The sequence below is a fragment of the Lynx rufus genome, unplaced genomic scaffold (genome assembly GCF_022079265.1).
Source record: "Lynx rufus isolate CCGP_SWC_20201006 ecotype Redwood Valley unplaced genomic scaffold, mLynRuf1.p SCAF_22, whole genome shotgun sequence".
NCBI lineage: Eukaryota > Metazoa > Chordata > Mammalia > Carnivora > Felidae > Lynx > Lynx rufus.
The window spans coordinates 7,030,508-7,053,810 of NW_025814837.1; the positions used below are offsets into that span (position 1 = coordinate 7,030,508).

The 23,303-nt window shown below is 42.7% G+C and overlaps 2 protein-coding genes across 2 annotated transcripts; one reads left to right on the forward strand and one right to left on the reverse strand.

Moving 5' to 3' along the window:
• Positions 1–82: 82 nt before the first annotated feature.
• LOC124517579 (zinc finger and SCAN domain-containing protein 30-like) lies at positions 83–12,670 on the forward strand. The gene is made up of 4 exons (XM_047086936.1): positions 83–646; positions 5,767–6,265; positions 6,568–6,706; positions 9,912–12,670. The coding sequence occupies exons 2-4, from the start codon at positions 5,858–5,860 to the stop codon at positions 10,841–10,843; spliced, it is 1,479 nt and encodes a 492-aa protein (XP_046942892.1). The 5' UTR covers positions 83–646; positions 5,767–5,857; the 3' UTR covers positions 10,844–12,670.
• A 1,604-nt stretch (positions 12,671–14,274) lies between these two features.
• On the reverse strand, positions 14,275–22,071 carry ZNF397 (zinc finger protein 397). The gene is made up of 3 exons (XM_047086935.1): positions 21,590–22,071; positions 21,197–21,320; positions 14,275–17,961 (listed from the first exon to the last, which is right to left on the reverse strand). Exons 1-3 carry the CDS (start codon positions 22,001–22,003, stop codon positions 16,913–16,915), a joined length of 1,587 nt encoding a protein of 528 aa, XP_046942891.1. The 5' UTR covers positions 22,004–22,071; the 3' UTR covers positions 14,275–16,912.
• Positions 22,072–23,303: the final 1,232 nt, after the last annotated feature.

The window sequence follows — 23,303 nt, forward strand, 5'->3', positions numbered from 1 at the left end:
GTGGAGAAGGCAGATGTGAAAAGGCAGTTCAACAGAGTACATATCTAAGAGTATGGACTCTGGAGTCAGACCGTTTTGTTTCAGAACAGTCCAGATTTCATCACTTCCAAACCATGTGACCTGAGACAAATTAAGTAACATCAGTTTCTGTTCAGTTAAACAGTAGAATCTAGACCATAAAGGACTGTGAAGATGAAATGAACAGGTAGACAGTGCTTGATTCTACAATAAAAACTCAGTGTTTTTTGTTACCATATAGTAAGCAAACAATGCAGATACATTATAGTAACAGCCATGCTGTAACAAGCAGTTTTGTCCAAAAGTGCCCTGGAGGTCCTTGAGTTGCTTGGACTAAGAGCTAGCTTGGACCAGGATCTCTCCTCCCAGAGGGAAGGGCCCTATCTAAGCTTCCAGCCCTCTCCATAGGGGTTCCCTAGACAACTGTGTCAACACTGGCACTTAATAAACATAGATCAACCAAACAGTGGACCTATGGCCCCCAATGACAAGGCTGCTTTCTTAACATTGACACTGAGAAGTTAGAAGGAGCTCTTCCCTGAAACAGCAGCACCTCTCTCCAGAATTCCCTTTTGTGGGATGATGGAAGAATCACAGGACCTGTGCTCATTTTACTGACCCCTAGCTGGTAAGTTTCCCCAATAAAACCTATTCTATATCCCATGCCTTGTGATGTGGAATTTGCCTTTCCCTTGTGCCATATCTACCATGCATTGAGAACCTGCTATGGGCCAAGTGTTTTAAAATTTAAGTTTTATTATTTAGGCATGGTGAGGCCAACAGATCTGGAGATGATTGCCATTGCAAAGATAGTGTGTTACTCATGGTTTCCAAGAGGAGGGGTCATGCCATGCCCCACATGGTCACACATGGTGAAATCACAGGATCAGTCAGGAGGCCAGGTGAGGGGAAAGTGGGCAGGAGCCTGTATCGTGGTTTCTGTGGGAAGGAATGGGTGAGGCAGGGTAAACAGGTTTGGGATTGGCTGGTTTGAATAGTTTTAGTGTGCTCTGAAGCATAGGGCTTGTGCCTGATTTTCTGGCATCTGACCCTGGGTAATTAGGGCAGGGGAATGGTGGCCCTGGATGAGAAATCCCAGTACCGGAGGTGGTGGGGTGTGGGCTCTGGGTTGGTTTGCATATGAAAAGCACCCTGTAGGTGAGTTTATTATCTCTAGGCATCTGCTAGCTCTGGGAAGGACAGTCCTTCCAGTGAAAGCAAGGCCCAGATGTCAAAACGCCAGAATAAAAAGATACGCTTAATACATCAAGCACTACTCTAGATGTCTGTTACTTCCAATTCTTATAGTAACACTGCAATGAAAGTATTATTAACTCCATTTTTAGGAGAGAAAATGGAATCTTAGAAAGGTTTGGTTGGTGACTGCTGTCACACAACTAGTAAGAGGCTGTGCTGTGATTCCAAACTGTTGTGTCACTTGACTCCAAAGCTGGTGTTTTTCCTGTGAGCTGTCATCTCCCTGCACTATGAGAAGTGCCATGGAAACATTTTTCAGTCCTTGTTGGGCATTTGACAATGTTGACCACTGCCTCTTTGAAACTTTTTTTTTTTTTTACAATAGTAGTAGTCATTTATATATATAGATATATGAATATATATGAATATATATGAGTATATATATGAATATATGAATATATATATGAATATATATGAGTATATATATGAATATATGAATATATATATGAATATATATGAGTATATATATAAATATATATGGATATATATTCATATATATAAATATATATGAGTATATATATAAATATATATGGATATATATTCATATATATAAATATATATGAATATATATGGATATATATGGATATATATGGATATATATGGATATATATGGATATATATGAATATATATGGATATATATGAATATATATGTGGATATATATATACATATACATATTCTGTACTGTGCATTGGATTGAGTGATAGTGATAAAATGGTGAGCAAAAATGTTGATGTAACTTACAGTTTTAATCGTGGAGAAGATAGGCATTAACCCAATAGTCCCACTAAAGCATATAAATGGACAAAATGAGAGAAGTGCTCTGAGGGAAAGGATCAAAATTCTCTTTAACTGTATCTCTTATGCCTCCTTGACTAACCCAACCCTGCCTGCACATCTGAATTACTTGCAGAATGTTTTACAAATATAAAGCCCCATGTAGGAGGTTCTGACTCAGGCTGGGGTTCCATCTCGGGCATCTGTAAATGAGATGAGTATAATCAAAGAGATTGGCTAAAGGTTTTGTTTTTGCTTCTGTTTTTGCTTTTTAAAAAAACTGGTCAGAGGAACAGGATCAGATTTGCAATTTGAAAAGGTTGTCTGGTTACAGTATAAGTATACTGTGTGTCACTGTATGGTGTGAGAGGATGGTTGTTGGCATGAAGATCGTGGTGGCAGAGATGGGGAGGGGCAGATTCTGGAGATAGGCAATAAAATCAAGAGGGCTTAATTTGCATTAAACACGGGAAGGAGGTGTTAGGGATGCTTTCAGGTTTCTAGAAGTGCAGCCAGGTGGATGTTCCTACTTCCTGAGAGGGGGCCACTGGGAGAGGAGCAGATTTGGAGTGGGAGGAATCATCAATTGGTCATGAATGTGCTGTCTGAGGTCCTTTTGAGAAATTCAAGAGGCATTATGGGAGTGAGAAACTGAATAAATAGGGCTGGTGCTCAGCTGAGAGATCCAGAGTAGAGATGCCTGGGAGACAGTGAAAACAGTGGTAGACTTAAGGGCTAACCTATGGAACTCTGTGTAGAGGAGCATAATATTTATAACAGAAATTTAATAGTATCATAAACATGTTGAAATTAAGGGGCAAGATCCATGACTTAGACCAGTGGTCATTAAGTAAAGGATGCAACCCTTGGTAAATGCTATGTACACAGTGATGCACAGATCTGATGATGCATCGCTAGGGGATTTTTTAAATGTCAGTCGTCACATGATAACTAAACAAATGTGTTTAGTATTTTTCAAATACTAAAAAAATTAACAGGAAAAATATTCCTGAGTTTCTCTGTTTAGGTGTATATGGAAAAAACACAGTTTAGGAACGCTGCTTTGTAGGTATCTCAGACTGAATTTTGTCATAAATACCTCAAGAAATCATTTCAGTCACCAGCACCAGCCAAAAATCCAAGTTCTTGACTCCTTTCTCTTCCAAACCCTTATCCAGTGTGTGTCTAATTCCTGTCAAATCTGTCTTTACCTTTGGCTCCCATAGCTCGGGCCCTCCTTGCCCAAGTGGTGGCAACAGACCGCTTTCTGTCTCTTCTCTGTACTCCTTCTTGAGTGGGCAGACAGACGCTCCAGCCATCCCCGTGGCTGTGGGGATCAACTTCAAACTCTGCAATGCAACCTGTCAGACCATAGGTATCTCCTTTCTCACTATTTCTTAACTATGCCCCAGGCTTTCTGGCTGTGTTTTTGTTTTTGTTTTTGTTTTTGTTTTTGTTTTTGTTTTTGTTTTTTTTTACCGTGGCTTCACATCAGAAGCATTTGGGGGCACTTATTGAAACCTTACCCACAGAGATTCTGACTCAGGAAGTCTGTTGTGGGGTCCATGCTCCATGGCTGATTCTGAGCCAGAGGAGACAACCACTAGTCTGGCCTTCCTAAAACACCTGCAGTTTCCTCAGTGGGCCATATCTTCTACCGACTGTTGTCTTTGCCTGAATGACCTTACTTTACATTTTCACCTGGCTTACTCTTATCAGACTGCTGACATGTCTCTCCCAGGCAGGCAGGTCTTCCTGGTCTTAGTTGTCTTTCTCTGTGCTACCTTGCCTGCTTCCCTCTATCCTTGGATTTTCCACACTGTATTTCCTGGTTTCCCTGTTGCTCTCCCACACTATGGAGTCTTTGAGGACACACCTTTTACTCCTGAGAATCCTGTTCACTACACTGCCTAGCACACAGCTCAAGTATTTGTCGAAATAATGGATGAAGGAATTCATTCCTCTTTTCTTTGTACTGTCTTAGAACCTGTGACTTAAAGTCAAGAATTTTTCCTTGTTTGTACATTCACTCTGGCCATTCTCCATGGCCCTTTCCTAACATTTTTTTAAATCACTTAAATAGTACCAACCATGATTGTCTTGGGTTAACCCCTATCTGTAATAAAAAAACAAGTACTTTAGAGTTGGGCAATCCTAAGTTCATATCTTGACTTTGCTATGTACCAGGTTGGGGCCTTGGGTATATTACTTAACTTTTATTTCTTTATTTTATTTGAGAGAGAGGGAGAGAGAGAGAGCAGGGGAGAGGGGCACAGGGGGAGAGAGAGAGAGAGAGAGAGAGAGAGAGAGAGAGAGAGAGAGAATCTTAAGCAGGCCCTGTGCTCAGTGTGGAGCCTGATGCAGGGCTTGATCCCAAGACCCTGGGATCATGACCCAAGCCAAAATCAAGAGTTGAATACTCAACCAACTGAGCCACCCAGTCGCTCCTAAATTGCTTAACTTTTAAAAATCTCAGTTTCCTCATCAGTAAAATGGGGATGATAATACTTATCACATAGTATTATTGTTAAACCCCAATAAAATAGTATCTGTAAAGTGCCCCGCCCATGAAAGGTAGATTTTTTAAAATGTTTATTTATTTATTTTTTGAGAGAGAGAGAGAGCGAGCAAGCTGGGGGAAGGGGGGTGGGCAGAGGGAGAGGGAGAGAAAAATCCCAAGCAGGCTCTGTGCTTTCAGCTCAGAGCTTGATGCAGGGCTGGAACTCACGAACTGTGAGATCATGACCTGAGCCAAAGTCAAGAGTCGGAAGCTTAACCGACTGAGCCACCCAGGTGCCCCTATTTTTTTTTTAATTTTTTAATGTTTATTTATTTTTAAGAGAGAATGAGACCGACAGAGCACGAGCAGGAGAGGGGCAGAGAGAAGAGGGAGACACAGAATCTGAAGCAGGCTCCAGGTTCTGAGCTGTCAGCACAGCTGTCAACACAGCTCAACCCTACAAACTGTGAGATCATGACCTGAGCCGAAGTCAGACACTTAATTGCTTAATCGAATGAGCCACCCAGGTGCCCCAATAGGTGTTTATTAAGTGCAAATTCCCTTCTTTGGGGGAGACCCCACGGCTAATAGAGCTCAGTACTCTTGTTGGAGAATCTGGTTCTCTTGCTTACGGGCTACCTGTCTTTTTGGTCAGCTTATGCTTCTCAGTAGCCTCATTTAGAAATGAGCACATTATGATTGTCCTTAATAGAATTATTAGGGAAATTAAATAAATTTATGTTAAATACCCAGCTAATGTTTGGCATCTAGTAAGTACTCAATAAAATGGTGATTATTATTCTAAGAAGTAATAATATACCATAGTGTTTTTCCTGCTTTCCATGATCTAAGAGGACTATTATCCCCAGTGTTAACCCTAGCATTATTTCCAAAGGCTGAGTTGATTTTGGTGATTCTTAAATTTTCTATTTCATGTCTTGAAAAAGTCCTGAATCACCATTAATGTATTGTTTATTTATTTGTATTATTTATTTTATTTTTATGTTTTAAGTAGGCTCCATGTCCAACATGGTATTCAAACTCATGACCCTGAGATCAAGAGTTGCATGCTCTACTGAGCCAGCCAGGCATCCCTATATTGTTTATATGGAAACTCCCTTTTAGTCACTTTTCATTACTACGCTGTCTGGCAGCTGGTCTTCAAAATCCTGTATTTGTATTCTAAACACATTTTTTCCACATTGTCCATCTCAGGAACTACCTGAAGAATCAGAATTCTTAGACACAGACTTTCATTCCCTCCCTGCCTCAACTGAGCAGCATTTTCAGACTGTCTCTGCCAAGAATGTCAGGAAAAACTGCAGCCTTGGCCTACCATGCTTCGAAAGAACAAGAAGGACTTATAGTTGTGAAGGTTGAAGAAGAGAATTATGTTTGTGGGCAGGACTTTGGCCTTCAGGGAGACACCTGTGGCCTGGAGACCTTCCGCCAGCAGTTCAGGCACTTTGGTTACTCTGACTCCTCTGGGCCCCGGGAGGCTCTGAACCGGCTCCGGGAGCTTTGCCATCAGTGGCTGAGGCCCGAGGTGAACTCCAAGGAGCAGATCCTGGAGCTGCTGGTGCTGGAGCAGTTCCTGGCCATCCTGCCTGAGGAGCTGCAGGCCTGGCTGCGAGAGCACCGGCCCGAGAACGGAGAGCAAGCCGTGACTATGCTGGAGGAGCTGGAGAAAGAGCTTGACGAACCAAGGCAACAGGTAAGAAGTAGGTGTTTTTGTTTGTTAGTTTTACCTTTTATAAGTTAATAGTTACGTAAGTTATGAGTGGCCTTGACGTGGCTATCAGAAAGTTACAAACTTTTTGTCTTTGGGTTATTATTTGTCTACTGGGGCCAAGGCACCAGGGCTTTTAGTCCTGTTGTTTTCTTTCTAATCATCTGGATGAGGTTCTGACTCCAGCTGCCTTGTCCCTTTGTTCTAGGGTTTTTTTTTTTTGGTTGTTGTTTTGTTTTTTCTTCTGTATCCTCAGAATCATAGTGCTGGTACTTGATTACTCCTAGGACACGGCTCATGGCCAAGGAATGATCTGGAAGGAAATGACATCCATAGGAGCACTGAAGTCTCTGAGTATACAGCTCCAGCCCTTGGAGAACCAGTGCAAGAGTGAGACTGAAGAGTCCCAGGCTTCCCACGAGGGAGGTGAGGAGTCACAGTCCATTGGGACTGAGGATGATGGTGGGGCTATCATCTCTGGCATAGTGCATTTTCTTAATGACATTCATTTGTGGCTTCATTAAGTCTAGTGGAAAGGTCCCCTCCGTGCCTTGAAATATTCTTCCATTGGCTCTGCCTAGAATCTGAAATTCCAATATAATTTCTAACTTTGGGTGAAGAATTAAGGTCTCTAATAAAATTCTCTAACACCCGTAACATTCAAAGACCAATATACTCTTTTTTTTTTTAATGGTCCACTGGCAAGGCAGTCTCTAAGGTGGAGATGAATAGTGTATCAGTAATAGAAACTACATAGTAGCTTGAACAGGGAAAGTTGAATGTTAAGAATTATTGACTATAGGGGTGCCTGAGTGGCTCATTGGTTAAGCATCCGACTCTTTACTTCAGCTTAGGTATGATCTCACAGTCCGAGAGTTCGAGCCCCACATTGGGCTCTGTGCTGACAGTGTCGAGCCTGCTTGGGATTCTCTATCTCTCTCTGCCCCTCCTTTGCACGCACTCTCTCTCTCTCTCAAAATAAATAAATAAACTTAAAAAAGTTAAAAAAAAGAATTATTGACTATAATGGGGTTAATTACTAAGTGGTAAAAAAAAAAAAGTCTAAATAATACGGGAATAACACATATAGGGAATCTTTAGGGCTGAGGCACAGCATCCAAGGAAGGAACAAATCTGTGAGAGAGTACCACATCTTCCTCCTGCCCTGTCAGAGCTGAGATCCAGATCTTGTTGGAGAGGACACAGCTGTGGTCCACTGGATGGCTGGATGGACATGTTCAATGAAGTGCTGTGCTGCCAGAACTTTCTGGGAAGCTGCACTTTAGGGTACCAAGGGAAGCCATTCATGAGGTGCAGGGAGAGGGTGTGTGTGCTGTGGTAGCCACCCTCTGGGGTGCCGAGAACCCTTGTGGAGAGGTGCCGTGACACCAGACTTGCTGGGAAGCCACCCAGAGGGATGGCGCCTCTGGGACTAATTGGCGGTGAGCAGGTGCTGCAGGAACAAACAGAGCACAACAGCACCAGGAAGAAAAGCCCCTTCCTTCTCCAGTGTCCTTCCATCTCAAACTCTACTGTTGAAGCTTTATGACCTTACAGCCTTGGTTATAATCTTTCCATAGGTTCTTCACAAGCCTAACAGTATGTCTTGCCAGAAGAAGAGCCTGAGATGTGGAGATTTGGGTACAAGTGATTTAAAGGAGGGTTTGCTCTTCAGGAGAAATCTGTAATAGAGTGAGAGAAGCAGGGTTGTGATGTGGTCTTGGGTAAAACTAGCCTTGGCTTAATCTCTGGGGGTTTGGGGTACCCTCCCCTCCTCCAGCATAACTGCAGTGCTGAGCTGTCCCTTCTTTTTTTTTTTTTTTTTTTTTCAACGTTTATTTATTTTTGGGACAGAGAGAGACAGAGCATGAACGGGGGAGGGGCAGAGAGAGAGGGAGACACAGCATTGGAAACAGGCTCCAGGCTCTGAGCCATCAGCCCAGAGCCCGACGCGGGGCTCGAACTCACGGACCGCGAGATCGTGACCTGGCTGAAGTCGGACGCTTAACCGACTGCGCCACCCAGGCGCCCCTGAGCTGTCCCTTCTTAAGGCGGTGGGTGTGGGGCAGCGAGGGTGGAAATAACATCCTGGGCCAGGTGGTTCTCATCAGCCAGGGCGACTTTCCAGAGAAGAGGGCAACTGGGTGGTTAGGAGCCAACACTCAACAGCAGCTGGGCAAGGAGGCACCCTATAAGTAAAGCGGGTCTGGGTGGGCAGTGGAGCATCATCTACATAACATGAAAGCTAAAAGCATGTTTGTCAATGTGCAATTAAAGACCACATCCCTAGTTAAAAGGCTTTTAGACCACATAGGCCACACTGAACAGGTAGGGAAATAGCAGAAGGGACTTAGGGGAAAACGGCAAGCCTTGATGTTGAGTGTCTTTGAATCTGGCTCTTAAATTATGAATTCTGTGGCCTCACATAGGTTATGTTGCCTCCCTGAGCCTTAGTTTCCTGGTCTGTAACTGTATTTAAGGTTAGAAGACTTTTGGTTTATAGCTATTTATTAGTGAATTATCATTTAATTTGTTGATTGGCCATTTGTATTTTTTTTCTCTGTGTCCTTTGTCTACTTTTCTTTTTAAGCATTTATTTATTTTTGAGAGAGAGACAGAGAGCAAGGGAGGGGCAGAGAGAGAGGGGGAGACAGAGAATTTGAAGCAGGCTCAGGCTCGAGCCTGAGGCAGGGCTCGAACTCACGATCCATGAAATCTTGACCTGAGCCTAAGTTGGATGCTTAACCGACTGAGCCACCCAGGCACCCCAGAGGTTAGAGGACTTTTGGGAGGATGAAAGTAACTGAGCAGTTTTTTAGATTTTCACCCTCAAAATAATTCAAGTTGCCTCAGCCATTATCTAGTAGTCTCCTTCTGAGCTACTAGAAATCTCGAAATGAGAGGGGCTTGTTGTGAGAGCTGAAAGTTTGGCTCCAGGAAATCACAGCTGTCTCTTGTTTCCATCTACCTTTCACCATTTACACATGAAAAAGTGAACATATAAGACTTCTACCTGATCCTAGAGTATTCCTTTTCTCATGCTCTGTATGTCTTATTCTATTTGCTTATAATTGTTTGATCTACTTAGAACCTACCAGAACCTGCAATTAACTTAACGCATTCTAGTTCCTGCTCATCTACCTCTGCTCAGTTCTAACCCTGAATGCATTTCCTAATCGTATATCCTGCTCTCCTGTTTTTCTAGGAGCACCATTTATTTAAGAGTCTTAGACCTCTCTCTTCTTCCTGAGCACTCCCTATCACCTCTTTTCCTTTCCCTCATTACCAAAAAAATGCATCTTCTCTTCTAACCCAGGATTGTCTCCTAGCTTCCTGGTTTCTCACTGCTACTCCTATGTATCACTGTCTCCTCTAACTGATGTGTTTCCCTGCTCACCGTCCCTCTCCAGTGCTGACTCTTTTTTGTCCCCCTTGCTTTCTGAGGGTGCCACCTCTCACTACCCCAGGCCACTTCTCAAAATTCTAGATTGGGAAGCTAGTTCTTAAGAGTTTTCCTCCTAATAGGTAAATACCTATTTTGTTTGGTTATTTTCTGTTCTGGTTATAATAGATTCATTTCTTTTGACATGGGGATCAAATGACACTAGTATTTTTCTCTTCACATATTTAGATGGCAAGCTGGTGGGTGATGAAGTATTAACAACAAAGCAAGAAATTTTTGAATGTGTAGCATCAGCAGCCATGATATCCCCAGGAAGACTCCCTGGGGAAACTCCTTCAGGACAGATAGTTGAAGAAGCTTTGGGAGGCCTGCACATCTTTGAGAAGCCAAAAGGAACAGTTGCAAGGAACAAAATGAGTCAGCTCCCTTCTCAGGAAAGACATCTTCGTCTGGCGGTCTTCAACAAGAAAATCTCCACAGAAGAGAGTGTCCTTGGACGTAACGAAAGTGAAAGGACTCTCAGTGTGAACTCAAATGTTGTAACACGACAGAGAGTTCACGCTGGGGGAAAGGTCTACGAGTGCTTGGACTGTGGGAAAGCCTTTTGCCAGAGCTCAAAGCTGATTAGACATCAGAGAATTCATACTGGGGAGAGGCCTTATGCATGTAAAGAGTGTGGCAAAGCTTTTAGTTTGAGTTCAGACCTTGTTAGACATCAGAGAATTCATAGTGGTGAAAAACCCTATGAATGCTGTGAATGTGGAAAAGCTTTCAGGGGCAGCTCAGAGCTCATTAGGCATCGGAGAATTCACACTGGAGAGAAGCCTTATGAATGTGGTGAATGTGGGAAAGCCTTCAGCCGGAGCTCAGCCCTCATTCAGCATAAGAAAATTCACACTGGAGACAAAGGTTATGAATGTACTGAATGTGGTAAGGCTTTTGGTAGAAGCTCTATCCTTATTGAACATCAAAGAATTCATACTGGAGAAAAACCTTATGAATGTAATGAATGTGGAAAGTCCTTCAATCAGAGCTCAGCCCTCACGCAGCACCAGAGAATCCATACTGGGGAGAAGCCTTATGAATGTAATGAATGTAGGAAAACATTTAGGCATAGGTCAGGCCTTATGCAGCACCAGAGAACTCACACCAGAGTTTAAGTCTTGGGTAAGAGTTGTATACTTGTGTCATACTAGGGATTCGCTTTGGGGTGAGACTGCACGAAAGTTAGACGTTTCCTAAGAGCAGAGTTTCTGTCCTTCCTGTCTGAGTCAGTACTTACTGTATGAGCAGATCCACACAAATATGGTTGTTGACGTGTTGAATGAGCACTTACACAGTAAGGCCAAGATTGGGGCAGAGATCCTGAAAGAGCTTCTTACATGATGGACTGAAAGGTGGTGCTTTCAATGGCAAGGATCTCTGCCCAGCAAGAACATCGTGCATTTGGCAGTTGGAGGCATGTGCTGAGAGTCATTCGGTTCTCTGAGGTGTTGAATTGTGAGGTTGTGAAATGTTGAATTCTGTCCTGGATCAGTTTATAGCTCATTCTGCCCCCTTGCCAGTTCTCTCCTCAGCCCTGAGCTTCCAGAGGTCAGTTGAGGTTTGTTTATTTATTGAGCACCTGCTATGTGCCAGCCATCAGGGGCAGACATGGCCATTGCCCTCCCAGAGTTAAGGGCTAATGGGATACATATATATTTATTAAACAGGTAATTACAGTAAAGTGTGATAAGTTCTTTGGTAGGATAAATCTTGGATTCTGTCAAAATACAAGGGGGGCACCTAACCTGGTTTAGGAGTCACTTAAGCTTCCTGGAGGTGATGAAATCTCTGTTGAGGAATAAAGGGTGTGTACAAATTAGGCAGATCAAGGCAAGAGGGAAGAGAACATTATAGGCAAAGGTTATAGCACATACAAAGGTATGGAGAGAGGATCTGTAGAGGTCTCTTCATCAGGATTCCTTTCAAGCAGGAATTTCTTCTCGTAGACCCTGGTTCAGAGGACATGTGTTGATTTCTCTCTTTCTGTTTATAATCACAGATTTGGGTAGCCTATCCCAGACCCAGAGTGACCTAAGAGACCTTGAGCTACTCAGAACAGTCAGTGTGATGGTAGACTTTGGTGCATCGTATGGAAAAAGGCATGTATGTACACCACGGAAAGAAGACATATTGGAGGCTAGAGGGACAGTGTTGGTTTTCCGTGCCCCTAGGGCTCAGGAAATGGGAAGCTCACAGAAGCATAGGAGTGAGAGGTCTGCCTTCCCAAGGTCTACTATTCCTCATTTCCTGTCCCCTCCCCTTATCACCATCTAGAAGATACTAAGTTACTTGAAGGCAATGAATCCTTATTGAATTACCCCCTTAGATTCCTCAAAACTCTACTTCTCTGTTGATTTTTATTTTGGCAGTTTTAATTAACCCACCATTAATTGCTGAAGGCAATTCCTATGTAAGAGAAAGTTTGATTTCTCTTTTAAGATGTCCTGATTTCCCTTCCAGATACTGTTACTTCTGAAGACTTGGTGATCAAATCTGTTATGGGTAATAGGGGAGGTGAAATTGGGGGAGAGGGACAGTCTTTATGTCCACAGGTTGGGGGATTGTCATTGAATGAGGTCAATCAGAAGTCTAGAGAGACCCTTAAAATGGATGAAGTTGCCCTTTCCTATAGGTGACAATCAGATGATTTCATGTTAATTTTATTTAATAGTTTTTTTCCCCTGGGTTGTGAATTAATTATAAATGTTGGTAATACAGAAAATGAGAAAGTAGAAATCACCTTCAATCCCACCACCTACAGAAACGTTAACATTTTGGAGTACTTTCTAGTTGTCTTCCCCCAACTCTAGTATTGGTAAAAATCTTTCTTGGTAAATCATTTTTAGTAATTGATTTTAACGTTTATACTTTTGAGTATATACTTAAACTGTTTAGTGTTAGAATGTAATGCAAGATGTATTGTAATAAAATTTGAATTTTAAGCCCTGCTTTGAAATGATTTGTTCTGGAATAGGGAGCATGGTAACATGAGTGGAGGTGTGCTGGGTGAGGGGGTTGTGGCAAGAAGTCAAGGAATTGGCTTCTTAACTCCTTTCCTGGGCCAAAAGGTGTCTGGAAACTGATAGCTATTCCCTGGGGCTGCACTTCACCACGTGAAGCCACAAAAGTTAGGGGACAGCTGGTTGAAAAACTTTGGGAACCAGAGCAAGTAGCGTCTTTAAACACCCATACACATTGCGTCCACCAGAATCACTTAAGGGGCAGGAGTCTGGGAGACTGCCCAGGGCTTCCCCTCCTCTCTCAGCAGGTCCTTAGAAGAAACCTGTGCAGAAAAACCCCATGACCCTTTAGATTTGTGATCATTAGCACCAGCCAACAAGACAGCTGCTGAGGATAGGGTTACTGAGTAACAGTGTCTGACCCATCAGAAAGCAAGGGGTGGGTGGGTATCAGTGAGGTCTGCCCATTGAGCTCACCCTTTCTTTTAGCAGAAATGCTCTCCAGGTCAGTTTCTTCTGCATGGGAAATAATTCTAATCGGCAATCTCCCTTACTTTGAGGATTCATTCAATGGGGCAAGAGAAACAAAGATTCATGGGGGAGCTTGGAGAGACCAAGGTCAGATTTGCTTAAATTTCCAATCCTCAGCTGGACAGTTAATTGCTGTCTATGGAAATGAGGGAGAAGGCAAAAGGTAGGAAACTAAGCATCTTGCCTAAATTGCACATCTTTTAAAATCCGTGTATCTGCAAGACCCATTTAAGGTAAACATTACTCCCTTGGATAGCCTCTATACCAAAATATATGAGAGGGCCCTGAGCACAATTTATTTACTCTTTTTCTGGGAAGGCTGGAGAAGAAAATCTATATTGGTGCCTCCTCTTTCATAAACACAGAATGTTGAAGCTTTAACTATAGATCATCTACTCCACTTCCTTTAAAAAAAAAATATATATATATATATTTTTTTTTTAATGTTTATTTTTTGAAGGAGGGAGACAGATTGTGAGCGAGGGTGGGGGGACAGAGAGGCACAGAATGTGAAGTAGGCTCCAGACTCTGAGCTGTCAGCACAGAGCCTGATACAGGGCTTGAACTCACAAACCGTGAGATCATGACCTGAGCCAAAGTTAGACGCTTAACCAACTGAGCCACCCAGGCACCCCTACCCCTGCTCCTTTAAACCGAGGGTCAAGTTGTGAGGTGACTTGCCCATGGCTGCAGAATTCAAGAAGCACTTACGTGAACAAGAAGCTCCACTTCAAGGTTACTGCTTTTCTCAACTACAGATAACCTTCATACAAATAACTTGTAGTTGAACAGAGATTTATAATTTACAGATGGCTTTTGTTGGTACACTAGTGTGAGATGGGTGTGTCTGCCACTGTCACTTAATGAGGACATCATGTGGGAGTTAACAAGTTAACCTCCCAGGACTTGGGAGGGACACAGATGCTACAGAAAGCATGTACTTTTAGTATTTCTTGACTATCCTGGGCTTTCATTCCTTTTAACCTTTTTTTTTTCTCTAAGTTTAAAAGTATTTATTGTAGAAGAGTTTGGAAGACACAGAAAATCACAAGAAAAAAATTAAATCATCTGTAATTTTATCACCAGCTAGCCGGTATAGCAGTCTGAGATTATTATTTCCAGTATTTTTAATGCATAAATATATTTTTACATGGAGTCATAGTGTACATATTTTTACCCAAGATACGCTGCCATTTCTTTTGACATCAATCAACATCATTTTAACAGCTTTTAAGACTTTGTATACATTCATGATGTTTTCTGAAGCATACATTTACAGGTAGAATTTTAAAGTCACAAGGCAATGCTTAAGGCTTCTGGTATTGATTGCCAGAGACAGTATCTAGTCACATCTCACCAGCAGCACTGAACTCCCAGGTTCCCTGAATTCTCATTTGATGAGGGGGGAAAAAGTGCCATCTCAACTCTTGCTTTAATACACATCTTGCAAGGCTGACCATTTGTCATCTGTTGGCATTTGTTCTTTTGTGATTTGCTTACTTAAGTACAATCTTTTCTACTGGGACTTTTTCATGGGGAGATTCTAGAGGTAAGTGGCTCCACAGAAAGGTTCTGGATTCCCATTGCCTGGGTTCAAAGTCCGACCTCACCACTTTTTAGCGATAGGATACTGACTAACCCATGATCTTAAGCCTTTACTTCCTCATCTGCAAGATATGAGCTGTTGGAGAAAGATACATACATACAAAGCCCTCAGCAAAGTACCTATTATGTTTCTTACTGATAAATGTTAAGAACTCTCTTTATAAACAATCTCTCCCTTTTGTAATCTGTTTTATCAATTCCTACTTAATAATTATCTTACCCTTTTCAGTTTGTTTGAGTCCTCATCTTGAGAGGAAACCTAAGAGTTGAATATGAATAGCTCTTACCATGTTACTTTGTTATCCTATCCCTTTGTCTTCACATTCTCTCTCCAAGCATGGGCATTTAGTCCACCTGCCATTCTTCCTGGTTATTACCTGCTCATCTACATATGCCCCAACAGGAGTGCTGTCTACTTATCCTCGTGAAAATTATTTTCTTATGCACAGGATTCCAGATTCCCACAGATTTCTGTTTTTGGTGAGGTGTGTTAGAACTCTTACCTGTTAGGTATTCTGACCACGACTTTCTGTTGCTCACTAACTTAGACACCTTTCTGCATTGCACTGAGAAGCACCAGTCAAGGGATACGTTTCCTGATGGGTTGTCAGAGGTGGTCTCTGGATGGACCATGACTGTTATGTCTACTTCCCTTTACCATTGTCCTTAACAAAATTCACAAGACTGAAATACTGCTGATATAAGACAAAACTGAACATGTGTGAGGTGCCTGTGAGGGGTCAGTCACTCGGCGACTGACAACGTTTTTTAGCACCTGAGCCAAGGGAGTACACTAGAAATGTGGGGGTGTAGCCCCAGAAACAAACGTGGTAGCCATAGCAACTACTGACCCAGAGCCTTGGGAGTTAGCAGGACACAGACAGCAGCTCTGACAGTCTTAAGAACCAGGAGTCCTCTGTTTAGGAAAGGGAAGATTCAGGACTCCCAACAGATGCTTAACCTCTTAACCACTAGGCTAGGCTCTTTCTGACCCCACCCACCCCCAAGGTCTAGTTTAACCTACAGGCCAGGAAACTATAGTTATTAACCCTTTCCCCCAGCTCACACAAGCCCAAGACAGCTCCCTCTACCCTGTGGTCCAAGAACTCCAGGTTTTGTCCAGTAACAGAAGCTTCTCCACTGGCTCCTGTTTTACTACCAGCACTGCTCACCAGGTTGTGGCTACATCCATGCTTAACAGACATGACTCCACCCCAAAAGGAACTCAACAGGAATGCTCTACACATAACAGCCTTTTCATTTCTCAGATATGCCAGACATTCTTCCCGACCTTCGTCTATTGTTCCCTCTACTGGGCATATTGTTCCCTGGCCTGCCTGCCTACTTTCCTGGCTAACTTCTATTCATCCTTCATCGTTTTTCTCAGAAACTTTCCCTGATCCAAGGTTGAGTCAGGTACTCCTAATGCCCCACAGCAGTGATTATACCATATCACTGCCTGTCTTCCTTGTCCATTAAACTGTGCAGACTATCTTCTTTCCCACTGTATTCCTAGTGCCTGGCACAAAGCAGGCCCTCAAAAAATAGCTGTTGGATACATTAGTTTGGATTCTTTCACTACCTCATTTCTGGGCTGTCACAGGCTCAGTAAGTCACTGATGAACTATTTCCCCATCTGTCTTGCTGCCCTGTCATTGTTCTTAATTGGTCAGTAAATTTTTTGTATTCCTGAGACAAAACGTCCCTCATATTGTCCACACCATATCCCAAACCTGGTATGTGGACAATCAGGTGCAGTGACACAGCCTGGGTTGCTGTACCCTCTTTGTGACATTCTCGTGGAAAATGAGGTTTCAATGTTATATTCCCATTTTTCTTATCTCCTGAGTATTCCTAATAGTAAGAGAAAAGCTGGAAGCAGTGATTCTTCCATCTGCTGTTCTGATTAGTCACAGGAAAAGCTTTCAAAGGACAATTTGCAGTAGCATTGAGAAGTGCTGCTTTAAGTCAGAATGACTCAAGATCTGGTAGTTTACCAGTCTGGAGTCTTGTTCCAAAGTAAACCCTTTCAACTAACAAAGATGTAAATCTGACCAAAATATTTACAACATTCCTTGTATTCACAAGTTACTTTACAGTGTGGACTCTCTGATGGCGCATGAGGACTGATCTGTGCCTGAAAGCCTTCCCACATTCATTACATATATAAGCTTCATCCCCAGAATGGATTCTCTGATGCTGAACAAGGGCTGAGCTCCTTTTGAAAGTTTTGCCACATTCATTACACTGGTAAGGTTCCTCTCCACTATGAATTCTCTGATGTCTGATGAGGTTTGAGCTCAGACTGAAAGCTTTTCCACACTCATTACATTCATAGGGTTTCTCCCCACTATGTATTCTCTGATGGGTTATCAGTTCTGAACTCTGCCTGAAAGCTTTTCCACATTCATTACATTCATAAGGTCTCTCTCCTGTATGAATTCGCTGGTGTCTAATAAGCTTTGAGCTTTGGCTAAAGGTTTTCCCACACTCATTACACTCATAGGGTTTCTCGCCAGTGTGAATTCTTTGATGTATAATGAGATATGAACTTTGACTGAATGCTTTGCCACATTCGTTACATTTACAAGCTTTCTCACCAGTATGAATTTTGCGATGTCTAATGAGGGCTGAGCTCTGATTGAAGGCTTTCCCACATTCACTACATTCATATGCCTTCTCACCGCTGTGAATTCTCTGGTGAATAATAAGATATGACCTCAAACTAAAAGCCTTTCCACACTGGTTACATTTATAGGGCTTTTCTCCAGTATGGATTCTCTGATGTTGTGTTAGAGAGGAATGCTGCTTGAAGCTGTGCCCACATACATCACATCTATAAGGTCTCTCTTCTGTAGGAACTTTCTGATAAGTTATAGAGTTTGTACTTAGAATCAAGCTGCTTTGAGGCTCATGATGGTCTCTCTTTCCCAGAGATTTGTGTGTGAAGATTACTTGACTAAAGCTGTCCCCTTGGGAAGGGGATCTTCTTAACTTCTCCCCTGTAGCATTTCCTTGTTGCCACTCTAAATTGCTTTCAGGTTCACTAATTCCTCCAGATGAAGGTTCCTGGGGAAGTCCTTGTGACTTTTCTCCTGAAATGTCCTTCTTTGTTGCTGTTTCACTGTTCTCACAATCTGAAACGATAATAGCAAAAAACAGACTGTTTTATTTCTCCAGTCACTCTCAATACCTACTTTCCATGTGAGAGGAAATACAGGCTTCTCCTTACAAAAGAGGTCACTGTCCACATATATCTTTCTTTAACGGGCCATACTAGGGTCCCTCCCTCCTCCTTTCGAGTAACTAACGCCTATATCTACACTTTGAAGTTTATTCTTTCCTACTTCCTCTGAAACTTCAATTGATCAATTACCTACTATTCCTTTCCTATTATTTTCAACCTCTTTATCTGCTGACTCCCATTCATCACCATTTAAACAAGCCCAAATTTCTCATCTTTTTCTTTTTTTTTTTATTATTTTTTTTAACGTTTTTTATTTATTTTTCAGACAGACAGAGCATGAACGGGGGAGGGGCAGAGAGAGGGGGAGACACAGAATCGGAAGCAGGCTCCAGGCTCTGGGCCATCAGCCCAGAGCCCGACGCGGGGCTCGAACTCACAGACTGCGAGATCGTGACCTGAGCTGAAGACCTGAGCTGAAGTCGGACGCTTAACCGACTGAGCCACCCAGGCGCCCCTCTCATCTTTTTCAAATCAAGCCCCTTGCCTACACATCTCCTTCATGCAACCTCACTTCCATTCGGTGTAAAGCTGATGCTGCTTCTTTTTATTTAAAGAGACAGAGACAGCGAGAGAGGGAGCACTTGCACACACATGCGCATGAGCAGGGGAGAGGCAGTGGGAGAGGGAGAGAGAGAATCCCAGGCAGCCTACACGTTCAGAGCAGAGCCCCACGCAGGGCTCAATCTCATGAACTGCAAGATCATGACCTGAGCCGAAATCAAGAGTTGGATGCCCAGCCAACTGAGCCACCCAGGTGCCCACAGAGTAAAGCTTCTTGAAAGAGTTAGCCTTACTCATCTCTGTTCTGCAATCTGGTTTCTGCCTCACCTGTGCACCCCCCTCCCCACCATGCTACTCTCATCAAGGTCACCAACGTCATAGATGTGTAATCCAGTAAATACTTTCTGGATCTGATTTAGTTGGCTTCCCTGTAGCACTGACACTGGGACCACACCTTCCTCTAGAGACATTTCTCTTCCGGTTATGTTAGTCTGATTTCTGGGGGCTGTTCCTTAGATTCAAGGTCAATCACTCAAACACAAGGTCCTTCAGGTGCTGTTCTGGGTTCTCATGTGTCCTCGCTCTACAAACTGTCTACCACCCAGGTTTCAATCACTACTTATGTTATAAGCTAATGTCTCCCCAGGTCCCCAGTTCTATCCCAGTTCTCCCTATTAAACTCTAGACTATCATATCCAGTGTTAACTGGGATATTACTTGTGAATATCTCACAAGCCCCCAAATGGCTAAACACATCATCAGGTATATTTTTTTCCCTTATATTTTCGCATTTACATGAATAGCACCATCATTAACCAAGCTGTTCAAGACTAAAACCTGAGTATCATCCTCAACTCCTTTCCCACATTCTCCACTTTTAACCATGACCAGCTACTGCAATGCAACTTAAAATGCTGGTCAAGAGACAGCTTTGATTGTCCCCATCTCTCACTGTAATACATCTTAATTTATTCACTGTGGCCATTTAGATTACAGCAGTTTCTAACAGGACTCCACTCTCGCCTTCCTCTAATCCATTCTCCACTTTGCAGCTAGATTCTAAAGCACAAATCCAATCAACTACTCCCTTGTCCAAAACCTTTCAACTGTGCTCCACTGCACTCCTTCAAACTACTTAAGATGTCCCACAAGTTTTCACAACCTGTGTCTCCTTTTTCTCTCTGGTTATGTCTCACCATTTCTCCCCTATGAATTCTCTCAAGTTAAATTGAATCACCTGCAATTCCCAGAATGGGCTGTATTTTCCCACCTTCAGGACTTTGTGGCCTTTGCTTGTGTGATATTATAATATAGGAAATATATATTTGGTCTTCATCCTCAGCTCCTGGCACAGAGCTTTAAAAACGCTTGCAACTTCTTTCCTAAGTGGTAGAGGTGAGAAGAGTGTCTTTTGTTACCCATAATAAGCCCCTATCAACCAGTACCTCAGTTTATGCTAGTGAGGTAACTCCTGGAGGGTAGGGGCTGGCTACCAAAGCAACCAACTATATGATTAGAAGGTTGGAACTTTCAGCTCTGCCTCCTGACCTCCAGGGAGAGGGGCTGGACATTCAGTTAACCAATGGCCAATGATCTAATCAACCATGCCTATGTAATGAAACTTCTATGAAAACCTTAAACAAAGCGGTTCAGAGAGCTTCCAGGATGATGAACACATCCAAGTGCCATGACAGTGGTGAACCTCTAACTCCCCAGGGACAGAAGCTCCTGTGCTCAGGACCCTTCTGGATCTTGCCTGAAGTACCTCTTCATATGGCTGTTCACCTGTGTCCTTTATAATAAACTGGTAATGGTAAGCAAGGTGTTTTCCTGAGTTCTGTGAGCTATTACGGCAAACTATGAAACCCGAGGAGGTGGTCATGTGATGTCTGAATTGCAGCCAAATCGGAAAGAAGGGTGAGTAACCTGGGGATTCATTACAAGCGGAGGTGGCGGCGGGGAGGAAGGGAGGCAGCCTTGTGGGACTGAAACTTTAACCTGTGGGGTCAGCCCTAATTCTGGTGTGTCAGAATTAGTGTTGCTTAATGTGAAGGAAAACCCCCACACATCCAGTGTCAGAAGTGTATGAGTAGAAAAAGTTTTTCCCTTTAGGATGGGAAAAACTCCCACCCTATTTACCTAGTTTTTTCCTTACTCATTGTTCAAATTTTAGCTCAGATGTCTCCTCCTCTGAGAAGTACTCCTTGAACCTCTAAGGTTGGGTTAGGTGTGTTCATATGTGCCCCCACAGTACCTAAAGCCCACTTTTATTCTAGAATTTACTATACTATATTGCAATTGCCTTTTCACTTGTCCACCCCATCTAGATGTAAAAGTTCCTTGAGGCAGAGACCCAGTGCCTACCACAGTAGCAGACATGTATTAGCACCCTATTAAGTTATATAACCAAGGAGTAAATGAATAAATGCCAGGGAAACTGACACAAGAAAGACTGACTGCACTTCCTGAGGGTTAGTAAATACAAAGCTGCTGAAGTGAATACCTCTGGTCCAGAGTAATAAAGGGGAGGCTCACATGTGGCATGTTTGTAAAATCCAATTAATTCTGTATCCTCAAAACCAGACGCCTGATAATAGTTCCCAGGTGAGTTTCTATTTTCTTACCACTTTTGGGGGAAAGGCAAGGTTCCCAGGGTTTCAGCTGTGTCTTTAAAGGTTGGAGTGGGATGTTTGTTAACTCTTGGGATGTTCCAAGACATGTCAGATCCTTCCATGGCACTGCTGGTCCCTGAAATCAGTTAAAACATGGTTAATTTTGTGAGAAACTCCCTAGGGAAAATGCTTAGTAAAAATCTGAAAGAGGTCAATGACATCCCCAGGGATGAGCAACAGGGGAAAAAAAAGACCTATTTAAGGACAGGGATAGGTATGGGCACAGTAGTCACTTCAAGGTATGGTTCAGTAGAGACAAATTTTCATCCCACTGCTATGAGGATGCTACATGCATCAGTCTGTAAATTTCTCTTCCCACAACATACCACATCTCCCTGTTCCCACCTGCTGCCCTGGATCATCAAATTCCCTCTCCAAATCTTCCAGTAGGGTCACAGCTTCCTCGCCGCTTGTTGGGCTATGTTGCTGAACCCAGATCTGCAGCTCCTCAGGCAGGATGCTCAGGAACTGCTCCAGCACCAGCAGTTCCAGGATCTGCTCCTTCGTGTGCAACTCTGGCATGAGCCACTGATAGCAAAGCTCCTGGAGTCTGCCCAGAGCTTCCCGGGGTCCAGGTGTCTCCTGGTAGCAAAACTTCCTGAATTGCTGGCGAAACAACTCTTGGCAGGATCGGGTACTCGCACTCTGCTTAAACTTCTGACCCCAGGAAAAGCTTTCTTCTACTTTCACTAGTATTAGTTCTTGTTCCTGAGGATTCTGAGGTACCAGGGTTGAAACTGCTCTAGATTCCACAGCCATTTTGGCTTGAACAGCTTAGCCAAAAGCTCAGCACAACTGAGTACTGTACTTCACAGTTTCTTTGAGTAATTTCTTCTTGCCTGAAAGATACAAAAGCACTGTTAACTTAGCAGTGGAAAAAAAAAAAAAACAACTCTAAGATTTATAATAAATATCAGTCATGCCAGTAATACATTGAAAGGGAAGAAGTTTGAGACTATAACTAAATAAACAATCAAGCAACAAACTAAAAGTCACTCATCCCATTTATCTTCCATAGTGGAATTTCTACCACTAATGCCCTAAGAAATTATTTTAGAAGCAAAAGAATGCAATATTAACATGAATCACATACTGAGAAATTTCCTTTTCAATTTTCTTTCAATCCTGATGGTATAGGAAAAAAATCTTTGTCTGTAAAACTTGCAGAATTCCCTTTTTAATGAAGTATAAGCCTCAGACTTCCAAGGGTAACTGTATCTAGCTAGGATTTAATAATACTGGTTTTTAAAATTTTATTTTTAGTTACCCTCTAGCTATGGCAAATAATATTTTCATTTGCGGTAGTAACAACATTTTAAAAAATCATACTGAACAGAAGTTGATTTAAATAAAAACACTTTTTGGTAACTGCCATTTGATCAAATTTGGTTTTCAATGCATTTCTTCAACAAACACAGAGGCACTTACCATGGGCTCTGTCGTGAGCCAGGCTTAAGAATACAAAGGTTTTTGCTTGTGAGTAAATGAATCTACAGAGGAATAAACCAAGAAACGTTTGTTAAAACGTTTACTGTGTGTTCAAAAAGGTATCAATTGTCACGGAGACACAAAATCAGCAAAAACGTCAATCTCCGTTCTAAAACTTAGAATATACGAGAGAAAACATTTAGAGAAAAATACGGGAACAGATAATTATGTATTAAATTTTGTGATAGAGGTCACACATGACCTGATTCTAGGGACGGGTGAATATCCATAGGAGGGTATGCCCTTGAAACAGCAGGACAAATCAATTAAAATTTGATCCTAACAGTACAAGTAACTTTAGAGATTAGAAGTATTTAGGCTAACATTTAGGTTTATTAAGCCAGCCCAGCCGCATTAGCGTGTATATGTTTGTATCCCGGTTAAACTTCAGCATTGGCGAAGTCACGGGGTGGGGGAGTAACTGCCCTCTCTGCTGGAAAGCAAGGGCCTAAGGTGGCCTCCTCTGGTCCCCAGGACGCTCAGAAACGCCGCCCGGACAAGGGGTCGCGACCCGGGGACGGACAGGCCGGGGAGCAGGGCTCGTTCACCATGCGCCCGCCGCCCGGGCGGC

Excerpts from the sequence above, each read along its gene's own strand:
- LOC124517579 (XM_047086936.1), top strand. The coding sequence starts at position 5,858 with ATGTCAGGAAAAACTGCAGCCTTGGCCTACCATGCTTCGAAAGAACAA. Across the intron at positions 6,266-6,567 it reads TTGACGAACCAAGGCAACAG|GACACGGCTCATGGCCAAGG; the intron begins GTAAGAAGTAGG and ends GATTACTCCTAG. Across the intron at positions 6,707-9,911 it reads CCAGGCTTCCCACGAGGGAG|ATGGCAAGCTGGTGGGTGAT; the intron begins GTGAGGAGTCAC and ends TCACATATTTAG.
- ZNF397 (XM_047086935.1), bottom strand. The coding sequence starts at position 22,003 with ATGGCTGTGGAATCTAGAGCAGTTTCAACCCTGGTACCTCAGAATCCT. Across the intron at positions 21,321-21,589 it reads TTGATGATCCAGGGCAGCAG|GGACCAGCAGTGCCATGGAA; the intron begins GTGGGAACAGGG and ends AACTGATTTCAG. Across the intron at positions 17,962-21,196 it reads TTGCCTTTCCCCCAAAAGTG|ATTGTGAGAACAGTGAAACA; the intron begins GTAAGAAAATAG and ends TTATCGTTTCAG.